Source organism: Diadema setosum, chromosome 22 (genome assembly GCF_964275005.1).
Source record: "Diadema setosum chromosome 22, eeDiaSeto1, whole genome shotgun sequence".
Classification (NCBI taxonomy): Eukaryota; Metazoa; Echinodermata; class Echinoidea; order Diadematoida; family Diadematidae; genus Diadema; species Diadema setosum.
In genome coordinates this window covers 4,704,242-4,730,510 of record NC_092706.1, presented here as the reverse complement: position 1 = coordinate 4,730,510, position 26,269 = coordinate 4,704,242, and the positions used below count along the sequence as shown (strand labels likewise).

The following is a 26,269-nucleotide window of genomic DNA, read 5'->3' as shown; positions in this document are numbered from 1 at the left end:
GCTGCCAGAGTGATCTAATGACAATTAATGAAAGAAAGAAAGAAGAAGAAGAAAAAAAAGAATCAAAGGGGATCGACCTGACGATTTTTTTTTTCAGGTTGTTGTGAAAGAACCTGTACATATTAAGATGAATCACACATTGAAGAGAGCATCAAAACGATTAAATGAAAAGATTTTCATGATACTTTGCCCAAAAGTGCAACCCAAGGTGAATTCTAAAAAGTCATGCGGAGGGTGCCCTTCAAAACCTTATACTTAAGTGAAGACAAGAAATAATAATGATAATGATATCAATTTAAAAACGCAAACCCATAATAAGAGAAGTACAAAATGTTTTACAACTTAAAGGGATGGTACAGTATTGATGGAGCTGAGGATTTGGCTTTTAACTTTTTGCGAGATACCAAGAAACCACTTATGATATGGTACAGAGCATGCCATTCTAAGAGGAATTCAAAGTTTATCTGATGAAAATCGGTTTTGGAATGGCTGAGACATCCAAAAACAAAGTAAAACAAAGCAATCGTAATAAAGTGTGGGTCCCACACTTTACTAGTATTGCTCTGTTTTGGGTATCTCATCCATTTCATAACCAATTTTCATCACATCAACGTTGGATTCCTTTTGGAATTACATGCCCTGTCATATTTCATAAGAGGTTTCTCATTATCTCACCCCAAAATGTTAAAAACCTGAAGTTAGGTCTCAACCAAAACTATACGAGCCCTTTAAGGTCCTTAACTGTTTATTTGACAGGTTTTTTAACTCTCTGTCGGTATCTTAGACATGCCAGTTACATTTTGTAGAACACTTTTCATTATATACGAATTCTGACTCAGTCGATGTGCATCTTCCCTCAATCAGATATATAGATCGGGAACACATCAGAACTAAATTTCCCTCGCTATCAATTGGAGCCTTGCAAAGAGGTTGTATATAAAATGTGCAATATCTTTGGAACTTTTTAGTCATCATTTTTAAGGTTGATCAAACAACAACAAAGGAAAACACTGAAATTTTAAATCAGAATAGCCCTCCTAAAAAAGTCACAAAGCAAACAAACAAATAAAATGAAATGTAAATAAATGCTGAACTTTAAATTCAACTCGACAAATCAAAGCTTGATCATTATAGAAATATTATACACATACCGAAAAAAACGTACAAAAGGGAATAGGTGTATAAGCACGTATAAACAAACAAACAAAAAACTCCGACAAGTGAATTGATTTTTTTTTTTTTTTTTTTACGCACAAATATCTTAACAATATGGTACAGACGGAGTAACAGAAAAAGGGTGAACTTAATAGATGATTGCTTGGGTGTAGATTGATAATGTGGATTTGTAGGCGTGACATGGTGCATGAGATGGTGTAAATGTGCTTGTGTGTGAGTGTCTCTCTCTTTATTTTTCTTCTTCTCCTCCTCCTCCTCCTTCTTCTTCTTCTTCTTCTTCTTCTTCTTCTTCTTGTCTTCTTCTTCTTCTTCTTCTTCTTCTTCTTCTTCTTCTTCTTCTTCTTCTTCTTCTTCTTCTTCTTCTTCTTCTTCTTCTTCTTCTTCTTCTTCTTCTTCTTCTTCTTCTTCTTCTTCTTCTTCTTCTTCTTCTTCTTCTTCTACTTCATGAATTCTTCTTTGATGCTGTCCAACACCCTTTTGCAGGGACCAACCGGACAGGGGGTGGCTAATGTTGGTAGCAAGGAGTGAGAATCTTAGAAACTATTTACCTTGCTATTGGATGTAGTGGAGGGTTACTGTTCTGAAGGAGGCCTTGGTTGTGTTGCTAGTGACTGTCGGTGGCAGGGTGTTCGTGTGTGGGAATCATGGGAGTCAGAAAAAAACAGCAACAACCTAGGGATTGAGAAAGGTGTCCTCACGTCCCGAATGGGTTCCTTCTTTGCCGTGTAAATCACACAAAAAAAAAGAGACTAACGTGAGTAATGATGGTGATGCTGTTGTTACTAAATGCACGTCTATGCAGAAGTAGGACCTATATTTTTATAGTGTATGCTGTAGATTTTATTCGATGAAATTCCCCCGGTGTAGCTCAAACAATTGGTAAAATAATCGAGGATATATCAATCAGAATCCAATGTTATCATGTAGACGGACGAACATTTGTCGTCTGCTACGACCCCATGCATTTGCGATTGTACAATGCACGTCTCCTATACAGACGATGCAGCGCATTTCCTCACGTAACACACGTACGTATGACATAAGCATGCATGTACTCAGTACTCGGTTGTATTGTAAAGCAATTCGATCGTACTCCCTCGGCTGTTCACTGATATACGGAAGGTGCGAAAGTTATACTGCGATGGCACTAAGTAAATCTGCCAAAATAATGCTGAGTTGGTAAGTATAAGGCATAGCATAATATCATAATCAGTAGGTAGGTTTCTGGTTTTTGAAGAATTTTGATCTACTGCAAATCGAGTGACAGCAACATCGTGTCTCGAATGTGGAGCGGTGTCTCATAGTCCCATGTCTTCATTTTAAAGTTGTACATTTACTTGTGGATTTGCACACATTTCCCCCTTTTTATGAATTCGATATGAACATAGGGCCTAGTCTAGATCATGTCATTCCTAATCACAAAAAGAGAATTATGATTTTAATAAGATAGTAAAATTGTAAAGTATACATATTTCGTATAGTATTAAATTTAAAACCAAACCAGCTTGGCAGCTGTATTTCAAAATGATTTAGATCTCTTGCAAATATTGTGCAATGAAAAGTTGGGACATAGATTATAAGTGATGATCACTATGTATGATGTGATGATGGTATGTACATTAAGTATCAGTCACACAGCTGTAGCTCGAAGGAAAGCATGCTGCTTGTCAGATTATGTGATAGAGTATCCTACAGAAAATACTTTTTGGGGGGGGGGGGTGGGCAGGGGAAGAACTGAAAACCTACCGACCACCGTACTTTTGACAGCCTCCACGACTTGTCAACCAGCTCAAAGGATCAAAGGCACACAGAAAGGGGGTTTCTTTACTCATATTTCATTTAGTAGTAATGATAATTTCAATTTATAATTGCTTCTTCTTCTTCTTCTTCTTGATTACTGTCCAACACCCCTTAGTAGTGGCCAACCAGACAGGGGTGGCGCTGATGTTTATTGCACGGAGAGAGAAGTGTGGGGTCTAGTTGCTTTGCTCCTGGATGTACTGTAGGATTACTGCTTTGAAGGAGTCTTTGTTTGTGATGTCGGTAACTGTCAATGGGAGTGTGTTCCAGTCTGTGATTGTTCTTGGAATGAACGAGTATTTAGAGCAGTTTTTTAAAGTGCTTGAGTGTATCTTGCTCATCCGGCAATATCACCTGGATGACTGCTGGTCCCAACATGGATAATGACATTAAACGGTATACATGTTCCGATTGGACTGATGGTCGACATCTTTATATCAGTGTTTTTTGTTTTTTTTAACCCATTCCATGCTGAATTCTGAAATCCCCATAGACTTAGTACACAGGCCACCAGGTTCCCGTATGGAACAGGTTAAGAGCCTTTCAAAAACCACTTTTATTCCAGTGAATTAGCTAACCTTTGGTGTTAGAATAACCTGTTGAGGACTGGCTGATTTTGCAATAACACACATTTCCCATAGACAACTGCCTGAGTATACAATGTACATGTACTCGAGACTAGTCCTCAGCTGGTTAATGGATTAGTAGTATATGACTAATTCATCATAGGTTACTGGCATTTAGAAGAGAGGCTCCAAATCAAACACATGTACACTGCAGGTGTGCAGTACATTTCTCTATGTGGAATGGTATGATGGTGCTATTTGAATTGGGGGATTGCATTGAACTGTGAATAGAAAAATGTGTCTGGTGCATAGTGGCATATCTTCAAATGTAAGGCTGAAATGGCATACATGAAGTGGTCACAATGTAAACTCAATTTCTGTTGTTTCTTTAGTACCTGGCAAAGGGTTTGGCAGATTTAAAAGATATCTTTTGGGGCACACTACAGTTAGATAAAACATGAACCACACATTATAGTCGGCTACATGTATTTTGAAAAGCGTGAGTCACACTTGTCAGAATGAAATGCCGTTCACATTACCAGTAATGATGCAGGTCATGTTGCAGGGATTGCAGCTGGTTGCCACGCCCATTCACACCTCCGGACTCTTATCCACCCCCCCCCCCCCCCCCCCCGCAAAAAAAAAAAAAAAAAAAAAGAGAAGAGAAACACACACACACACTCAAAACAAATCTACAACAAACAAATACATTTTGTAGGAATTACAATGAAACACACATTTGTGTTTTTAGTTTGTTTTTTACATAGTTCACATTTGAGTTTTTTTTTGGTTCATGAGGGGAGGCAACACTGTTTCAATACTTGATCTGTTTTTGCTTTTGTTCTTCTTCTCTTTTACATTTTATCTTCCAGGATTGGGATCATCGGTGTTGGAGTGGGATCCTTTGCATACGCCAAGATCACCGTGGACAAAAATCGCTATGAAATTCTAAAGAGCAAGAGCAGGATGAAGAAGGCCAATCAAGCCATAGCCGACGAAGAGCACGTGAGATACAGGAACATATCAAAATGAAGAACAAGTTGTTATTCACAGGTGGCACGGCTACATAAGACCAAACCAAATATGGAATGTTGAATGCTGAATCACTGGATTACTAATTGGTGTAGGCTGTGCGAGATTGCTTTAACTATTGATGCAATTTTCCTGTGTCAAGGAGGATGTGGACCAGATAACATTGGAAATGGTGTGGCTGGACATGTTTCACCCAAACGGATGACAGTGTTCTCAGCAAGCAAAATCTGTGGAGTCCACATGTAATCACAATTAAAGATAGTAGCAGTGTAAGCCAGAGGCATGTTCATGTGCACATCATGGGATCTTTGCAAAGATTGCCACAGTTTGGGAAAAGCAACATCATCTAGAAAAGAAAGTTTACACTCACAAAATCACAGAACAAGCAATTATTTTCAGAAGTACGTGTGAGACTCTGCTTTTAGTCATGTTTGATATTTTTATTTCCCATAAACTAAGTTTACACAGTTCTCAGCGTTTGTATGTACAGTCAACTCTTCATCAAGTCGATCTTGAGGCAACTGAGGAAAATGCAATGACTTAGGCAATTTTTTACTTCAATCATGTGTGTAGAGGAAGAACACATGAGGCTTTGAGTGCAAATAGGGACTTTTGTATTCTCACGGATGTAGCGATGACACAAAATATGCACAGTCGATGTACTTGGAGTTGACTGCAGTTTCATTATAGGTTGAGCTACAGTACGCTGTAGTCTGAAACCCTTTCTATCTTAGTCTCCATGTAGACTGGAAAGTTATATGTGACAGTGGCAGATCCAGAGAGGGGTGCATCAGGTGCTCCCCCTCTTTATTTTATTTTTCAAAACAAAAGAAATTAAAATAACAAAATGGGGGGGGGGGGGCACGTGCGCCCCCCTTTAATTTTGTAATGGTGCCTCCACTTTACGGAATTCCTGGATCCACCCCTGTGTTATTCTATGTATCTGGAATTTCAAACACAGATACAGCATTTTGGGATTTTATTTTCTGAGTATTTTTAACTACTGCTGTACAGTAGTTCTTGCTGGCTGTATTTTTTTTTTGTCTCACCTTGTATTGTATTATTTACAGTCAGAAGTTAAAATGTTTTCCTTCTATGAAAATGCAAGGACTCTGAGTGAATACAGTACTTTTTGTCTTCAACTGTGAGCATAATAAGCCTTGTTAGCGTATCCGGGCAATTACCCCCGGAGGGCAATTACCCCCCGGCCAAATACTGGTTAGTGGTAAGGTAAGAGTAAAGATTAGGGTTAGGGTTAGGTTTAGGGTTAGGAGTTTGGGTTAGGGTTAGGGTTAGGTTCAAGATTAGGATTAGGATTAGGGCCAGGGGAAGGGTGCGGGGTAATTGCCCAGAGGGTAATTGCCCTAGACCCCTTGTTAGACATGTACCGTATGTTAGAGTGCATCAGCTTTTTTGTATAGATGGTAAAGATATCAACTTTCATTTTACTATAATTTGAGCATTTAATCTCTCAAGAAGGGTTGTCTTTCTCTGATAGAGGTTTTTAAGGCTAGAATTTTTGTTGTATGTTGTTACCACACATTTTGTGACTGGTGATACCTAACCAGTTTGTGGTTCTATTTTTCATATGTTATTCAATCTTGCATCATTAATGAGGAAGAGGAATGTATAAAAGAATTACAAACTTCACGGAAAAGATTCATCTGATTGGAATATCAACTGGGTAAAAGTTCATTTTGTCACAATCAGTTGCAAGTTACCTGTTCTTGATGAGACTTTCGCCGACTGGATCTGCAGCATTCGATCTGAAGAAGCCTCCAGATCCAGAAGGTGAAAGTCTCATCAAGAACAGGTAATAATACAACTGATTGTGACAAAATGAACTTTTAACCAGAAGTACGTACTTGTAATTTTTGTTATGGTACTTTCTTGTATCATCAGTATTCAAAATTATTGATTTCACTTTTGTTTGACCCATACCTCATATACAGTAATGCCTGTAAAACTCTACATAAAGCAATATGCATGGGACCAGAGAAAAACTTGTAGACTTGTGCAGAAACTCAACAAAATAACAACCAAATATAAAAGGAAAACCTTTGGACTCTTCCACTGTGTTAGCTTTTGCGATTTGCCAACCTATGCGAAGTCAGCTTACGCAAGGTTTACTGTGTTATAGTGAAATTGGTCAATGGCACAGATATTTCACTAATTTTAATAATTGTGACATCATGTAGTGTCCATCCTTAACGCTCTCTAAGTTGTCATTACGCTGCAGTCGACCTTAATCCAAATGAATTCAGCGGCTTGTCTAAGAATGACACACATTGAATTCATATAAAAAAAAATAGATTAGCTCCCACTTGGAAGTTACAAAAAGATTTACATGCCCTTTGATTCTTTAGCAGAGTTTTCAGGTAGACGTTGACGTCGACATTATGTGAAGTACGGACATTTTGTGCTTGAGGCATGAAGAAAGTAACAAGGCAAACGTATCCATAGTTTTACTAGAACTTTGTTGTAGACATGCTTGTATCGAGACCATGTGAGAGAGACAGATCTGATAGGCTTTGTTACATGAGCATATACTTTAATTGGATTAACTTGTGTTGATAATCTTGTATTGCAGATACATGTATATGGCATTGATTCAAATGATAAATCAATGTTGATGATGGTATTTCATGAATATCATTTCTCAGTTCGTGTTTCTGTAATGTGTCTATTCTCTAAAGGTCTGTGTGTGGAAATATGTACATGTATATATGTGTCTGTATATTTGAGCATGATGTGTATGATGGGATCGAGCATACAAGAAAAAGAAGACAACAAAATAGTATTATTTAATATACCTCTGTTGTTGACCAAAGGGGGGGGGGGTGGAAGAAGAGGGGTACATCAGAGGAATGTTGATATCAAATCTTGATTTTATATCTGTGAAAGGAGACGCTGTCCCGGTGAGAAGTGTTTGAAACAAAAGCAACAGCTCAGTGAAATTTGAGCAAAAGTGGAGAAGTGCGGATGTGGTCATATAGTGATAGCGAATTTAATGTCAGTAGATCGGTGTACTGTTTCATGAAAGTTGTCAGCCCTGACAAGTTGTCAGTCTCTGACAATTTCGGTAAAATTTTTGGTTTTGAGCTGGTGAGAAGCTGTGGTCACTGACTGTGGTGATTTTCAGAGACTTAAAACTTGTCAGCGCTTCCAACTTTCATGAAACGGTTTGACACATCAACAACTGTGGACACATCAAGATAACCACCGCGCTCATGACCGTAAAGTTTTGACAGTAGTATCAGAACAGTGTAATGTACATGTAAACATACTTCTCATGTTCATTTTTTTTTTTTTTGCGCAGTGTCCTAAATGTCGCTTTTTGTATATGAAGATGTATTCACTCTATGATTCCTCGCCTGATACATCATAGGTACATTGTCTCAACCAGGAATAGCAAGGCAGGCCTCTAGACCCCTCCTCCTCTCCGCTACCCTATCCCACCAGCAGCAGCACCACCCTCCTCCTTCCCTTGGTTCAGTCAGCCCCCTCCCCCACCATATCCACATACTTACTGTTAAAATCGTGTCCGCTGCTGCCACACAGTCAAGCTTCGTCATTTTGAATACCTCATATATATGACGCAGTTTCTTCTCACATGGTTTTCACCGAAGTGTAAAACAGTACGAAAGATATGAACTAAGAATAACTCGCCCATCGATCAGATCAGTAACATACACATGCATATAAAGTTCCATGGAAATCGTTATTATTTTACCCTGTTGTAAACTTTATTAACATGTGTGATTATGCACGTGTACATTGTTATTAATATAATGTATCTCATAGAGTTTTGAAATCACCACCAAACATTAATAATCTTCATGAACGCTTAGCACCAAAGTACTGAAGAATGATAAAACAGAAGACTGAAAGCCTACTGGTACAGTGCTAAGCCTGCACGAATTATGGAAGACTTCATAGCAAGACTAAACCACAATCTGAAAGACCACTGTGTCAATTAAAATATTCATACAATACGTGTATTTGAAAGGCTATGAAATACTTTTTCAGCAGAACTTGAATACGCAGCAAAGTATACAGCGCACAGAAATGCGCGAGAAACGGCATTTTACCCGAGACCGCCAGCTCATACAATGACATAAGAGAAAAATACTCGCTTGAGTTGAATAGCTCTTACAAAATGATCTCCAAGATCCCTCCCCTGACCATAGGCCTACCCTAATCCTAACTCTAATCCTAACTCTAACTCAAATTCTAACCCTAAGCCTAGCCATATGATCACTGACCGGTATTTAGCCGGGGTAATACACTATTGTCCTGATACACAATGGTAATTATCACCATCCCTAATCACACTGTAACAATAAAGAAAATCACTCTACCACCGACATAATTATGGAGGTAAAATCATGCTCCTCAAAACATTCGAAATTAGGAAATGTGAAAATCTGAACTAACACACTGACACTGCGGTTTCCTGCACGTGGAAGGACGCCAAAAGGGCAAAATCATACAACATTATTGCAGTTCTGTTCAATATGACATGCATGCCACACTCGTCTCGCTAAGTGAATTCCAACAAAAGCGTCCATAAACATCAGTCCTGGTCAGCGCCGATTGAGTTCTGACTCTTTAGTAGATTCCAAAATACAATTTGCTATACATTTACAATTGAAAGAGCACGACGGAAACGCTTGGTTACGCATGGTTACAATTGTTATTGTTCTTTTTTTTTCTCAAGTTATTTCCATATAGTTTATTAAAGTGCGTCATCATATTATTTTGCACCAGTGCATATGTTACAATATTGCCTTGCAACTTAAATGCACTTCAAATAATATAAATTAATCTGTACAGCAGACTAGAAAGTCCATTGGTAGACTTCGAAATTTCGAACGGCATCATTGGTAGGGCCTGTACATGATAAAATCTTATGGAACTGATAGGTTCTCATGAGAGAATGTTGAATTAATGACAGTGTACAAGGGGAATTATGATTTGAAGTAAGAATGTCGTCAGTACACTTCCAAGGTCAGTGCCCTGTTGCATAAAACCCTTACCGCTGGACTTACCGCTCCTTTCTAGCGGTAAGTCTTCAAATTAGCGGTAAAGCTTGTAATCCTTGATGCTGATTGGCTGTGACGCCTAATTTTGACGGTAGTTACCATTGAAATTCAACGATAAGTTTTATGCAACGGGCCACAGATCTCAAAGGTCAAACAATGAGACATTTTTATTTTAGCCATTGTGCCGTCCCTCTTGCGTACTGATCGCCAGAACTCAACAAAACGTGGCCGCGTAATTTTGCGTACCTTGCGTTAAAAATCCGTTGAGGACGAGTCCCGAGTATACTCTAGCAGGTGTCTATTGGAATTGCGTGTTGTAGGAATAGCAGTCCGTCCTCAACGGGTTAAAAAGGTCATCAATATTTTCCCTATTTTGTTTGCGAGGCACAGCTTTGACAAAGCTTAGAGTCATTGTACACTGGGAAAGAGAAACCTCGTCATATTTTTACATTCACCTTTAATTAACTATATACTCTACAGTAAAATGTTAAACAAACCAGTGTAAGTTTTTATCACAATCAGACTACAATATTATAAGGAAGATAGAATATCAATAAAGAGTATTTTCACTCAACAATAGTGTCGACCACAACCACATTAAATACCAACTAAATGAAGTGATAAAACGTCATCTCCTCAATTTGTCGTTCACTGAATCTTAAACAGGGTTATGATACATTCTCTATTTTTTAATGAAAATTAATCAACATAATAAAATGAATTAAACTATCATATTTCGTCTGTTTATGGTACGACTGTTTGCACTTTCTAAAATCAGCATTACGAACCCAATTTCCATCATGAAAACATGAAAATAAATTATACTGCAACCTCAGCAATGAGGTTGCAGTATAATTTTGGACCGATTGTTCTGAAAATTGTCAGCATTGTTTGATTAGAGCTCTACTGTTTTTTTTTTAATAAAGTCAGCCAAAAACAATGAAGTGGAGATTTCCTATTAGTTGTGGAGAGCACGGACAATCGAAGGAACCATATACTAAAGGAACAAGTTAAAAGAGGTGATTCATCTGCTGATAGCAGCTTTAGTCTCCTCTGCTTGACACGCAGCTGGAAGATGCGTCTCACTTTGGACCTGGAGGATAGACTCGTTTCGCAAAAGTTTCCGCGACGAGGAATGGCAAGAGCAGAGAGGCTTCTCCATGTATCTAGGGAAAGTGTAGGATTGGCAAGTATTAGGGATAATAATATGAATACATATAAGATGAAGAAAATGTGATGCATTATGATAGCGCCCAACAAATTTGAATGGTTGCATCAAATTTTCAACTCGTCACTCGTCTTCTTCAGGGTTTCGCACAATATACAATTATACATATAATTATGTGCGTATATGTTCCTTTGCCTATTTGCTTGTTTTTATTTTTGTTCCTTTCTGGCCCAAAGTGCACTCAGCGATCCTTAAATGCAAATATTGCGTTATCACAAACTGCTAGTGTTTGTGCGAATCCATGTCTGCAGCTAAATGTGGTGGATTCAGATAAGGAATTCATCAACTAGTACAGCTATGAAATTGTCATAAAAGATATTAATCATAAACAAAGCATTTCTTTTTTTTTTCTAAATGTTCCTCGACATACTATTACAGTATATGATCTCTGGTACACTGTATTTCAAAGTAATTGGGCTTTAATAGGAAGGTCCTGTTTTTTTTTTTTTTTTTTTTTTTTTTTTTTCATGGGGGGGGGGGGGTTTCCACAGGTGTGAAAAAAGAGAGAGATAGTTTGGGCTACAACAGTCAATGACACTGGACAACATGTTTGCCACGTTGTGGAAATTTCATTCATACGGATATATAAATATAAAGAAGATGAAGAATAAAAGGCGGAGAGAAGGTGGAGCAGGCACAGAGGTGAAGAAAAAGAGAGATAGAGATGGAGAAAGAGAGAGAGAGAGAGAGGTGGAGAAACAAGAGATACAGATGGAGAAAAAGAGAGAGAGATGAAAAAACGAGAGATAGAGAAAAAGACGGAGAAAAAGAGAGACGGAGATGGAAACAAAAGAGATATAGAGATGGAGAGAAAGAGGTAGAGATAAAAGTGGAAAAACGAGAAATAGAGATTGAGAACAAGAGAAATAGAGATGGAGAGAGAGAGAGAGAGAGAGAGGAATGGAGGAACGAGAGATAGAGATGGAAAAACGAGAGATAAAGATGGAGAAACAAAAGATAGAGATGGAGAAAAAGAGAGATAGAAATAGAGAAAAAGAGAGATATATACAAGTAGAGATGGAGAAATGAGAGCGAGAGGGAGAGAGATGGGGAATAGAGAGATAAAGATGGAGAAATGTAAGATAGAGAGGGAGAGAGAGAGAGAGGGGGGGGGGGAGGAGGAGTAAGAGAAAAGGAAAATAACAAGGACATTGTCAGAGAAAAGACATATACCTTGACAGCGTTGGCAGTTGGTTTTATCTTGCCCCACGATACGGCCTCCTCGGTCCGGGCCCCGGAGTCCGAGCCGTCAAACTCGTGGCCAGTGTTGAGGTACACGGCGTAATCGGCGCCCGCAGGTGATCGCTAAAAACAGAAACAAGCACATTCATAAGATTCTTCCGTCGAGACGTTTTCATTGCAACTGATTGACAAATTGTCCTACATCGACGTAAATAAGAACTGAATTGATCTGTGTTTTAGTAGTCATGATAAAAATCATGGGCGTACCATGGGCGTATCAATTCAGTGCTTATTTACGTCGATGTAAAAGGGCAATTTGTCAATCAGTTGCAAAGAAACAAGCAAAGTAATTTCCCCCATATCTATGCAATGTGTTAGTGTATACATGTATTACCCAAGTAAGATTCTCTGGTGAAAGTTTGGGGTCATGAGGTCAAAGGTCAAAGGTCAAAAGGTCAAGTAAAAAATGTTAAAATTTCACTTTTTTCTCCGTATCTTGGAAATTGTTCGAGGTATCTTCATGGAACATAGTATATACGCATGTACTGACTGGCAGTGGTTATCTAGGGAATTTGGTGTTCATGGGTCGAAGGTCAGGGTCAAAGGTCAAGGGCAATACTTCAAAATTTTACTATTTCCCTTATATTTATGCAATGCCAGCAGGATTATTTTTTTTAACTTGGTGTATGCATGTATAACCCAATAGAGATTCTCTGGGATTTTTTTTTTTTTGCCAAGAAGGTCTAAGGTCAAAAGGTCAAAGATCAAGTGAAAGTGCTGAACTTACTTCTTTCTCCATATCTCGGAAGTGGCTCAGGTTATCTTGAAACTTAGTAGGCCTACATATTTATGTATGTTCTGCCTGACAGTGATTCTCTTATAAATCTTAGGGTCAAATGCCTGATGAAAATGATAACAATTTACTGCTCAATACAGAAATTGCACTTTTTCTCCATACCTTGAAAATTACTCAATGCATAAACTTATGAAAGGGTCAAAGTCAAGTTAAAGTTCTTAAATCCCCAAATCATGCTCTCCTATTCATCCAATTAAACATAGGTCAAGGAAGGTGAACATTCAACACATTTGTGACAAACACGTCATTTTAATATTTTGCCAATTTTGTGAAAATGTAATCACACATTGTCCACATGTACTACAGACCTATTAGGAGAATCACGCATTATGGCGGAGGCATACCAGTCGCCATAGCGACATTTCTAGTTTGTTTTTTGTTTGTTTTTTTTTTACAGTGGAATTGCCTCAATGTTCCACCGATCCTTGACAGGTTTCTACCTTTGACCTCTGATGACCTCCAGAGGTCAATAACCTCAAATTATCGGAATTTTGATATTAGGTGCAATTGGTTGATGATAAACATAACGATGTCTTAAAAATTCATTTGTGTTACAACTGAATCGCTTTCCTATTCCTCAGATCAAAGGAAATTATTTACATGTCTCTGCCTTTGACCTCCGAGGACTGTGACAGGTCAATGACCCAAAAATATCAGAATATTGATATTTGACATATATTCAATGGTTAACTGTATACCTGGTGTGCAATCACGCATTATGCTAATAGCATTTATGCTACAATAGAAGTGTCTTCTCATTCCACAGAACATTGGTCATTACCCTGTGTATATCCAACTTTGACATCTAAGGATAATGTGAGGTCAGACTTTTAGAATATCAAAATTTGTGTAGTATTACAATTATTTATGTTTGGCTTCATTGGTTTAATCCTAAAAATTCAATGATTTACAAATCACGCCTTGACGTTAATAATCAAACATGTATGCATATTCCACAGAGCATTGGTTCATAGTAAAAGGTTTCAGGAATGTGAGCGGTCAATTACTTCAGAAATGAAGCTCACTTGTCTTCAGTGATGGCAGTGACCTCAAATACCGTATGTCCCCCCCCCCCAAAAAAAAAAATACAGCAATGATATCTTTAAAAACATCGAATCAATCTAAATACAAATTCAGGGTATGAAACTGTACCTCATTGCCCACATCTTACAGGAAGCCCCATTCGATTTGCTTCAGTGGTCAAAGAGAAATGAGGAATTTTGTAGAAGATGTCAGGAATCTCTTCCCTCCAAGTTCTGTCCATTGTATTCACACACAAGATCATCGAAGTGCTAAGGATCAAACTCATGACATTTAAAGGTGCATGGTCCCGGTGTTTTCGTCAAATGCGTACGCGGGCGCACGGCGAAGGTTTCCTATAGAGACATATGCTATCGACTCCTCTTTGGCGCTTACGCTTTGGCCCACTTCCCCGAGTCCGAAGAAGTCCTATCCACTGTCCTGCAGAGGCGGATCCAGGAATTTCGTAAAGAGGGGGCGTGTTTACAAAAATAAAAGGGGCGGGGGGGCGCACGCACCCCTCCCCCCATTTTTTTCTTTTTATTTCTTTTGTTTCAACAAAAAATAAAGGGGGGGGGGGGCGTGCGCCGTTTCTGGTCCTCCCTGGATCCGCCCCTGGTACTGTAGTCAGTGGTCCGATCACAGTTCGGCTCATGATTCGGCTGAAGGGGATAACAGCGTTAGCAAACTTCTTTTGTGATGTCATAATAAGAAGCACATATGCACGCACCCCGGCATTACTACAGACTGCGTGAAGCGCAGAGAAGACAACGAAGGCAACGTTACCAAGCAACACCTTTACTCTTGATGACAGCTCAACTTCGGCAATCTTCGTATCAATGCTACCGGTGTGATCGGCAGTATCATCAACAGCGCCCTCTACACTACCGGGACTATGCACCTTTAAAACAATCCACATTTCTCTGTGATCGCTTAACCAAATCGAATGGGGTTTACAGTGCAAAAGAGAGCTAAAATTATATATTTTAAGACCCTGGAGTAGCATTCAGACAATTTAATCATATTGTGTGTTATCAATGCCAAAATCTGACTGTATTTTTTGGGGGACATACTGTATAAATATTTATGTTTGGGTTAGTTATGCAGCAGCCTAGCTTGCATGAAATTAAGTGCAACAATATCAAATTTGCACTGGACAAAATTTGTACGCTTAAACATGGAAGATGGGGAGAGGAGTACCATAGTTTGGGTTGATGCTTCATGTGAACAGGCATATGGCAAAGTCCCTTGAACTGGATGAAAGGGTGAAAGATGCTAACCAGAAAACAACAGGTGTACGTCACAAGTCAAACAACTCAAGAGTCGTATAGCCCATGAGTTACGCAGCTCACGAGTCATACATCCTGTGACCTAAACACTAGGGCCTGAATTCTCAAAGGTGGAATAACTTTATTACACCGCTTATTCCGCCGATTTATTACGCGTCTTCTGCAAATCAGGCCCTCGTGACGTAAAATGACGCGATTTATTCCCCGGAATCTCAGTCTCAAAGGTGGAATAACTTATTCCCCGGAATAACTATTCCGCGGAATAGTTATTCCAGCTTTGAGAATTCGGGCCGAGATGAACAAGGTCCATGAGCTCGACATCAAATATAATGGGCCCACAAGCTGTGCGGTCCGCGAGCTCGACACTCGAGGAGAACTTGGCACACGGTACGAGATTATGTATCCAGAGAGCTTAACCTATTCAGTGTATAGGTCTTGTGGTCCTTCCCCCCCCCCCTCCCCCCATGTGTCGGACTCTTATGGGCCTGGTTTGCCTCAACTTAGTGTCAAGCTCATGGGCAATGCTACCTAGTTTCGAGCCCGTGGGCTGTATGGTTCCGCTGAATGACTCATGGTCCTGAAGCATACAGTGACGTCATGGACCATCTGGAAAACGACATACTGTGAGGCCTAACATGCATTCCACATGAAGTAATCCTGTGTCTTGCTATTGTCATTCAGTTAAGTTTAGGTCATTAAGTCAGGCAACTTGGGGCATTTTTTTAATGACATCTTTAGGTACCTCACTTCCAAATAGGTGTGGAACTATTTTGCTCTTATTGTCTTCTTTATACTCGATATTCCTTAACAATTGGGCCTGGCCAAGAGTTGTGCCCCCATGCCCAAATATTGCTTGTTTCCAAAATGGCCGCCATCCGGTTTGCATCAAATGTGTGAATCAGGGAAATATGGCAGGGGGTAATATCATCCGGTTAAAACTCTCTACCAGCAAGGGATGATTCAGTGTAACCTCCTGCTGAAATTGGTCTAGATGTATACCCTCGATCTCTTTCAAGACAGGGCAGCATCTGCGTCTTCAGTGAAACACGCGATTGAGCTTACATTGCACGGATCGGCACACAGATCTCCATCACTAACTAAAAGGGACATCCTGAGGTCAGACCAGCGTTTTTCCAGGTGCACAGCCACTGTATGCGATCATCAGAGTCTTCAATTGGCAATATCTAAACAGTTTGCCAATTAATCTGTACTTAGGTTGATGCTCTAAACAAGACATTCCAAACCGCCTCCAGCTTAGATATCCGTAGGCGTTGTGGTGTAGACATGGTATATATAGAGCGAGACTTTTCTTTTTCTTTCCCCACTGACAACTAAGTTTAGCAGGAAACATAGAAGCATTCGCACATAGTGTTTACATTTCCCATCACATGCTTTGAACATGGGAATTTTCATGTACACATTTTCCCTGGAATTTTGCCAAGAACTTTTCAACACAGTACATGTTCAAAAGAAACCACTTGGTTCATACATAATTTGATTAAAGGGGCCTACTTATCACCGTCCACGTACTCGAACAGTTTTCGCTAAAGATACATGTTTACAAGACTGCAAACAGTAGAATGATTTGCCCCTTAACAAATCAGATTACATCTCTTGAAATGTCTTCAAACGTAAATTAAAGTCATTCCTCTTGAACTATTTCTCTCATATATATATATATATAATATATTAGGGCTGCCAACTTACACTCATTTTGGTCCTTTCTCACTCTAAACTTTATTTAATTTGCATGCACTTCTATTGATCTCACTCATTTTGACTCCTAAATTATAGCATTGGCCTATGGTAGTCTCAGTCTCAACTAGTTTCCAATGTTGGCAGCCCTGATATATATATATATATATATATATATATATATATATATATATATATATATATATATTTATATATGAAGACAACGTCATTATTGTGTAAGTTCCCAAAAGCTCCTTACGACTTTCTCCAAGCCGGCGACCATATTATTGTACAGATACATAGATATTGGATTTGTCATCACATTTACAGCTTGCCACTCTAACTGATTTCTCGGCTCAAACATGTTTGTTTATTTGTTTGTTTTTTATATATAAGTAATTTGCTAACAAACTTCCTTTCCCTAAAGCATTTCATTGGCTCAATCTTATATTGGGGTGTGGTGTTCACTAGAAATGAATTCCTTATTGGTAGGGCTAAGACCCCCCCCCCCTCCCCCTCCCCTTAGCCCCACCGTCAGTACGGGACCAAGCAAAAATTTGCAAGTGTAAAAAGCCCTTTAGAGGGATAAATTCTGGCAGCTCAGAAGATCATTATGTTTGGGGATCAGAGGGTAAAAACACGCCATCATGTCATTCCCCGTAATTTGGTGCGGGACTTTGGGGATGGAGAGCCATTGGAACTGACCACTAGCGGGGAAAGTAGCCAATGTCTAACTTATAAATTCCTATGACCATAGATTTTTCTTGGGAGAGGGGGTTTCGACAAAAAATAGCTGGAAGGAAGATAAACGGTTTCATAAACTCCAAAAAGGGGAAAATACTGAGTATGTTGACATCACATAATAGGGTGACTAGGAAAACGAATGCAGTGTTCTGTTTTCTTTTACTCTCTATCCTTTTCTATTCTATCCTATTCTATTCTTTATTTTATGTGCTAGTAGCCATCTGGGCTACAATATTGTAAAACAGATAATAATTAATATGTTTGTTTTGTACATCCTCTAAAGACCACCGGAGGTCAAGGGTAGAGCCCTGTCTGTGCTCTTTGGAATATGAAGACAATTTCTTTGTAAAACAGATATGCTCGTTTTGTACATCTTAACCATGTTTATCATTAACTAATGACACCACAGAACAATATTATGATATTTTGAGGTCATATAAACCTCTAAAGGTCACCAGAGGTCAGAGGTAGAAACCTGTCTTTGCTCTTTGGAATATTGAAGACAATTTCATTGTAGAATAGACATGCTTGTTTTGCACATCTTAACCATGTTTATCATTAACTAATAACATCACAGATCAATATTATGGTATTTTGAGGTCATTGACCTCTAAAGGTCATCAGAGGTCAAAGGTAGAAACCTGTCAATGCCCTGTGGAAACGGAAGCTTTGTAGTACAAATGCATATTTAGTGCAGCGTAACCAAGATCTAGGCCTATCATTCCCAAATGCCTCCAAACATCAATATTCTGATATTTAAAGTTCATTGACCTCTGGAGGTCATCAGAGGTCACTTCAGACTTACCTCCCGACCTTAAGATGAATCTTATGGTATGTACTAACACTGGTGAAAGTTTCATGCTTTAGTCAAATTTTACACAATTCTCATGATTTTGAGGGCTTAACTGCTCTACTAATACCCATTCAACATTGCATTTGCCTGTCTGCAATGTGTATATACTGTAACTCACATGTGCGTTGCTGTTGCAGATGTGGTGCTTGGCTACGCCTGCACCGACCGTTACGATGCCGGTATGATACGAGTCCTGCGCGTGACGGATGATTCGCACAATATCTGAAAAAAAGAGAGAAGGATTTAACTAGACAGGATTTGTTTTTCCTTATGGTTCCAGGCAAAAAAGTAAACATCCAGAGCTCTTCTCTGGTTTTTCATCATTTTTGTTCGTCATTCTTGTCTTTATTCGTCAGTTTTTTCTCTGAAGAAAATTGTGCTGGGACCGAAAGCTCAGCAGGCCCCTTTGCTTCTGTTCTAGCCTTTATTTGAATATATCGCACCCCTGGCAAAATAGGGAGCTTTAGATTTGCGACGTGGACGTTAAGACGACGATTGCGTCCGTGTGTCGGCCGTTCTCCTCTCTCCCTCCGTCGTGTTGCAAAGTACCTTTAGATCTCGCGACGACGCAGCCTATACTCCTACAAAGTAAGATGGTACCTCGTGATCATTGCATGAAGTAACTTATTTCGTTGTGAATAGTTGAGCGGACCCTAAAGTGGCCGGCCAGCAGAACCGACATGAAAACTCAGACGACACGAGATCGATTCTGATAAGCGGTCCTGCTCATGCGCAAAACAGTTTTCTTTTTATTGTTACTCTTAACGTTCGTGTCGCAAATCTATAAGAACAAATATAATTTAACTAATCTAAAACAAAAATGCGACGATACAGATAAGGGCGGTGAGTTATTTCAGTCGGTATCGCGTCTGCCTCACGATCCAAAGGACCCGGGTTCGATTCCCGGGTCCCACTTCCGCTCTAGTAAGAGGCAAAACAGTGTCCCTCGGAAAGGACAGTTTTTAATGGAGGTCCCGTGTGTGAGGGAGTCACAACTCACGTACGTATAAGATCGCGCTTCATGTATTCATCGCACAGAGCAGGGTGTTTATCCCGGGGAAGTGGTCCTGCCTCACATCCAATTTTTGTGGACCCCACGGAAGACTAGCTATTGCAGGTTAATATGGGCTATCCAGCCATCTTCTCAGATGGAAATGAAACAAACGAACGAACAAACAAACAAACCTTCCGAGATGTCGACGCGGAGATGGCGACCCGGGTTGCGCTCCTTGAAGTAGAGTAGTTCATCACCAAGTCCTCCGTCAGACAGAGCTGGACAGAAGACCGGGATATTGTTCTGGTGGTCAGGTCAGTTAAAGTTACACCCATATTTGAAATAGGAACGAAACAAAGCAAAAGTAAGCAAAATAAAACAAACCAGAATACATTAAAACAAACCAAATGGGAAAAAAGTACGCCAGTTGCAACAGCTTCGGGAAATATTAACTCGGCATGAATATTCAGAGCTTTCCTCTTATTTACTTCCCAACATAGTTTAGGGAAATAGTCGTAGTAAAGGCTTGTTATGCAAGACTGGTTATTCATTCAATATTGTGCCTGTTAGGCCTATATACGAGCACATTTCAGTGTTGGAGAATATTAATCATCCCAGAAATGTATAGGTGCAACCCTCATAGCTCCGTTGATTTGTGGTACCCCACTTTGATGAGTTGGACTCTCCTGTCGATGAGTCTAGTGAGTGTAGATCCTGTTTTATAAGACTTAAGACTTCACTTATCCAAGAGCAAGTTGCACAAGTGCTCCACAAACCAACGGGAGCTGGGGCCTCTACCTTCGAAACTACACTTAAGGAGACAAAAAATATGGCTTCATCGACATATTCTCAGTTCTTTACAGGCGATTCTGTCAATTGATTTATCTTCATTTATTTCTTTCTCAGCTATGTATTTCATTATTATTGTTATCATTATTATTATTATTATTATTATTATTATTATTATTATTATTATTATTATTATTATTATCATTATTATTATTATTATTATTATCATCATCATTATTATTATGATTATTATTATCATTATTATTATCATCGTTATCATTATTATTGTTATCATCATCATACACAGATACTATTCATTTTGATAGAGGATATGAATATAATGATGAAATGTATAAATGAATATATAGAAGTTTAGGTAGGAAGAGAGGGGGAGAGCGAGCGCTGGTAGCTAACCAACCTTGTATGCCCAATAGTAGACAGAAGATTCTTCGTTGATTTCTTTGCCCATTCTTGCAATCATCTTCGACGGAGTCCAGTTGAAACCCTATGCAGTCAACGATAAGAGAAAGAGATTCACAACTAAAGCTGATGCACTTCTCTTGCGCTTGAAGAATTCAGGGAGCAAGACGGTGCATGGCATATATTCATATTCTCTGAAGTGAAAATGAAGACTTCACGAACTGTGAATATAATGGTATGAATGATACGGTAAACACCAAACACCCAACCGTATACGCGCCATCCCACGAGATCGACACTCACGAGTCATGCAGCCCACGAGTTCGACATTGGAAAAAGGTCCATGAGTCATACAGCCCATAGGTTTGACGCTACAGGCAAACAAGGCCCATGAGTTCAGTATTACATTATGGGATTTATACTATTGTGTCGGTCCAGTGGGCCTTGCTTGCTTAGTGTCGGATTCGTGGGCTGTACGACTCGTGGGCTATACGGCTCGTGGGTGTTGGTCTCGTGACGTGCACCCGCCGCCAAACCACCGCAACACTCCCTGCACTCACATGGTTCTCCTGCTCATGCATCATATCCTCCAGGACGGGCTGAAGAAAGTCCGTGAAGTGGTAGTAGAGGCTTTCAGGAATCAGTAAGTTCCCACCACGGTTAAGACGCCGATTAAATAGCTCCTCACCGCTCTCCTCAAAGCTCGCGAGGTAGAAATCACCGAAACACTTGATGAAGTCCTCTTCGATACCACCTGCCGTAGTGACAATGCAGTCGACCTCGATTCGGCAGAAGAGGAACATCATTATGCTTTTTATTTCGAGAATATTTATAGAATTGTCCAAATAATCACGTTAATGTATTTACCTTTTCAGTTGAGCATCTTTGACATATAAACTTTGAGTATAGAGCATGACATTTTGGATGAAATTTCTCAAAGAATGATGACAATAGATCTTTATTTTTTATATTGACAATATTGATGATAATATCATTTGTTTTGTACATATTATCATATATATGCTGTAAAACGGGGAATGTTCGTGTGCACTTTAATTTCGCGAATCTTGGCTCTCGAGAATTTTGCGAAATTAAAATAAACGTGAAAGTTCTTGTCTACACTATTCGCATAATTGAATGTTAGAGGCAACTCGTGAAAATTTCATGCCGCGAAAACGGCCGTCGGCTCCGATTCACGAAAATTTCATGCCGCGAAAATATCGTGCTTTACAGGATGTAGTAGTAGGCCTATATGTATGTTATTATCATTCGGTCAATAACCAGAAAGTATAATCTATCCAAACTCACCAGATTGTGTTTGGCAAGAAAGCAGATGACTTCTCTCAGACCACTGGTGATGATGTTGGAGGTGTAGCCCAGAAATATGGTGCAGTTCGAAATCTCCCTTCCGCATGCCGCTTTCCGTTCCGGTTCCTCATTGGTCAAGGGCTCGGCTCTCTTATTGAGCTAGTGGTCAACAAACAAATTAGTGAACAAACGAACAAAGAATAAAATATACTAAAAGCATACAATTAAATGGAACCAACCTCGAATGCAAACTGATAAAACGAATAAGATGATTGGCAAACTGACTGACAATTTGTTTTGGGGGAAAAGGATGCGCATGCGTTATGCTGACACACGAGTTATATCCACAGAACTAGAAGACGAGTTCTGTGGTTATATCAAGCTATATTAAATCTATGGTCCGCCAATGAGACGCAAAGTTTTAGGTAAAAACTAACATTAATCTTTAAACGAAAGTGAAGTATTACGGTCTCTACTGAAACACTTATTAATTCGGTGCTTTACGTCAAGGTAGGGCAATTTGTTAATCAGTTGCAATAAAGTTAAGTGAATCTTACAAAAAAGAAATACTGACCCATAATGAACATCGTTTTTGTTTTAGATGATCTCCTGACAATGTTTTTTTTTTTTGTTTGTTTGTTTTTTTTTTAGCTCATTCTCTTCCTGCAACCATTAAAGGGCACACAAACCCAAAGAACAATGTGGATTGAGTAAAAGCAGCAACATTGGTAGAACACATCAGTGAAAGTTTGAGGAAAATCGGACAATCGATGCAAACGTTATGACTTTTTAAAGTTTTGGTGTTGGAACCGCTGGATGAGGAGACTACTAGAGGTTATGACGTATGAGTGGACAACAATATAAAGAAAATATGAAAGGAATTCCACAAATATTCACTTTTCTGGCAAAATGAAAGAGTACTTGACTAACCGCTTTCAGAAAGCAGGGGGAATAAGTGCTACCCCTAACATATGTCAGTATCAAGTTGATGGAATGTGTAATTTTCATGAAAAAATTAATTTTTATCTAATTCCCTTTATTTTTTCTTTATATTGTAGTCCACTCATACGTCATAACCTCTAGTAGTCTCCTTACCCAGCAGTTCCAACACCAAAATTTTAAAAATTCATAACTTTTGCATCGATTGCCCGATTTTCCTCAAACTTTCACTGATGCGTTCTACTAATGTTACTGCTTTCACTCAATCCACATTGCTCTTTGGGTTTGCGTTCCCTTTAAACGGAGCAGGATGCTTTTCTCGTTTTGAAAGACTTGTGCACTGGAGTTGAAGACCGTGACGGTAAGCTACTAGTACTTATTTCGCGTGATCAAAATAAATTCGTGCTTGTTACGATGAATCCTCCGCAAATATTTCATTATAGACGCGTTCTTTGACACACAACTTGCAGTGATTTGTACACAAAATTGTACCTGCTACATTAATGTAGGGTAAAAGGAAGTGAATCCAAACACTTAATTCTACATTTCAGGAAGAGAATTTCGAAGAGGAAACATCATTCTCTGCGATAGTTGGCCATACATATTTTTACTGATGTTTCCAAATCTATGGACAGCTTTTTCCTCCACTGACATTATAGAATAACGAGCTATTCCATCCACCCTTGACATATTCACCTCATTTTAATATATACTTTATAATGTAGTTTACTTTACCTATTTCGCTTCAAAAGACAGGTTTTCACGGTTATCAGAAACATGCTCTGTTAGACATGGATTCATATCATGGTATTTAAATGGTATATAAGATTTAGATAAGCTACAGATTGAGTAGGTCTTTCTTCAGGATGGCGCCAATCCGGTAAGGGAATCGCACACAGTAACCAGCAGAACTATACCATTAGGTTTATAAACAAAGAACCGGTAAGTGTCTTGGTTATGACCAAATTCCCTCGTTTATTGCTGTCCTTTTTTTTTGGGGGGGGGGGGGGGAGGAAGGAGGATTGAGACAAATATATTCACTTTAAATAAAGGCAAATCCACATATCACCGGCCATCACCAGCCTCGCTATCAAAAGACAAACAATTCGTTATTATAATATGTAAGCTTATTCAGTGATACACAATGGATAGTCGAGGAGCTTTACGGAAGAGAAGTGTCGCAGATAGCTTTTATTTTTTGGGATGCGGCTAGTTTATTCGCAAACAATGTGAGTGTTCATTCACTGATTTTGTCTTCTTTGTTAGGTGGATAATGACAACTGAGAGGTTATTCTTTTTGAATTCTAGGTTGAGGGATGGATTTACATGTACTGAATGCAGCAGTTGTCGACTATTGATGATGTTAGTTGTATCACGAATATTTGATGATGATTGTGAAAGACTATGACATAATGTTAATAACAATAATGATGACAATGACAATAATGAAAACAACAATGATAATGCAAGAAACCAATTCTATCCCAATGACATGTTATTTTTCGGTCAGTATAGCTTCTCTGGTACAGTGAAAGTTTTGACATGATCCCAGCATATTATGGCGGTGATTTGGCACAGTCAGTAGCGCGTCTGCCTCCAGATCCAAGGGTACCGGGTTCGATTCTCTAGTCTCACTGCGCAATGTTGTGTGTAAGCGTTCTGTCCCCTCTAGTAAGAGGCAAAATGCTATCAAGTCTCTCGGATAGGACATAAAATGGAGGTTCCGTGTGTGAATTAGCCACGACTCACGCACGTAAAAGATCCCATTTCATTCATTCATCGCAAAGAGCAGGGTGCTAGCCCGGTAAAGTGGTCCCCTTATACTCACTCACACAAGAAAACAGGCGAATGATGCCGACACCTCGTGTTTGTCCCAGGTGACTAGCAAGTCAGCAAACGGTATCAACCAGGCACATTGTGCCAAATGAAAAACAAACAAACAAACAAACAAACCTCAAGCGTAGACATTTAGCCCTCTGTTTCATATTCATGGGCTATGAGGGAACAGCAGGTAAGATATTTTGTCAAATGATTATACAGGGTTTCAACACAAGGTATCTCACTTAAGAGTACATTGTTTCATCCTTTAGTATCGTAGTGCTGTTATGAACAGATCTTAAAATCAATCGAAACGAAATTCTCACCATCTTATTGATTTCTTCCACAGCCGTGGCGAAGTTTGTCGCCTGAAATCCCGTCCTCTGCATGGCAGACAGAATCGCCTGGTGGTCGATGCCCTCCCCGAAGTCGTGCCCCTTCACGGGAACGGGTACGCGCGACGTCACACCGGCGACATTCTCCTCGGCATCCCTGTTCACGCACTCGGGCATTTCCCGAATTACCGTCTCTCTCCTTGCCCGGTCCTTGACTGACGTGGCAGCGGCCGAGAACGCGGACGATGACGACGACGGGGAGGAGAAGCATGGGAAGGTCGACGACAGGGAGGATGGCAGAGTCGATGACTTTTGTCCGCTCGAGCGAATGAGGTGGAGTCTAGATAAGAAGCGATGTACTGCTGCCATTTTTAAACGCTTGTCTTGCTTCTTCGATTATCAAGTAGGCTGTCAATGTTGACACCGTCGATAAGGACTTATTTTCATATGAGACCTAAAAGGTGACGTTTGACAAGGGGAGGAAGTGAAAGAAAAAGAGTTATTTTTTATGATATAGTATCATTTCACCACTCCGCCATTCAACATTCCAATATTTATGATTTGTATATAAATACAAGGATGTTGACGAAAATTATCTCAGCCACATTAGCTCGACCCCAAACCAACGACAATGTCTGGTAGATGTGCTGACAAGTACCATTTATGAGGATTACATGAATAATCATTACAACACGGATGCTTATCTCACCGAATGACAATAATAGTTATAGATGGCATTTACATTGCTCAGCTGTCAATGACTGTTATTGCTCACTGCAAAAAAGTAGTCATGACATCTTCAAACCTAGGAGGGTTTTTCAAAAGATGAGTTTCTAACCTGGGCCCCGTTTCATAAAACTTCTTATCAGTGACAAGTTGTCATAGTTGTTATAAGCTACTGAAATCCTTGCATCTAATTGGCTAAGAGCAAATTTGTTACAGAAATGTGGCAGTTGTCACTGATAACAAGTTTTATGAAACGGGACCCTGGTCTTAAACTCGTTAACTGTAGCTGAATTTAAAAACCATGATACCTGTTGGTATAATCTTTTTTTCTCTGCTCAAGGTGGAACACAGACTGGTCTTATATTTTCTGCTGTCATGTCGAGTAAGCCTCACGCTGGTTTCTGGTTAACGTCCTATGTTAAGGAAGTATATGAAAAGTTTGGTGGGAAAAGGA

The 26,269-nt window shown here is 39.4% G+C and overlaps 1 protein-coding gene across 1 annotated transcript; it reads right to left on the bottom strand.

The window, feature by feature from the left end:
* Positions 1-10,448: 10,448 nt before the first annotated feature.
* LOC140245568 (deoxyhypusine synthase-like) lies at positions 10,449-25,458 on the bottom strand. Its single transcript, XM_072325132.1, has 8 exons — positions 25,081-25,458; positions 21,998-22,156; positions 21,250-21,468; positions 20,688-20,774; positions 19,672-19,783; positions 18,605-18,708; positions 12,021-12,152; positions 10,449-10,785 (listed from the first exon to the last, which is right to left on the bottom strand). Exons 1-8 carry the CDS (start codon positions 25,456-25,458, stop codon positions 10,702-10,704), a joined length of 1,275 nt encoding a protein of 424 aa, XP_072181233.1. The 3' UTR covers positions 10,449-10,701.
* Between the last annotated feature and the right edge of the window lie 811 nt (positions 25,459-26,269).

Excerpts from the sequence above, each read along its gene's own strand:
- LOC140245568 (XM_072325132.1), bottom strand. The coding sequence starts at position 25,458 with ATGGCAGCAGTACATCGCTTCTTATCTAGACTCCACCTCATTCGCTCG. Across the intron at positions 20,775-21,249 it reads TGCATGAGCAGGAGAACCAT|GGTTTCAACTGGACTCCGTC; the intron begins GTGAGTGCAGGG and ends TTGACTGCATAG. Across the intron at positions 10,786-12,020 it reads CAACTGCCAACGCTGTCAAG|ATACATGGAGAAGCCTCTCT; the intron begins GTATATGTCTTT and ends CACTTTCCCTAG.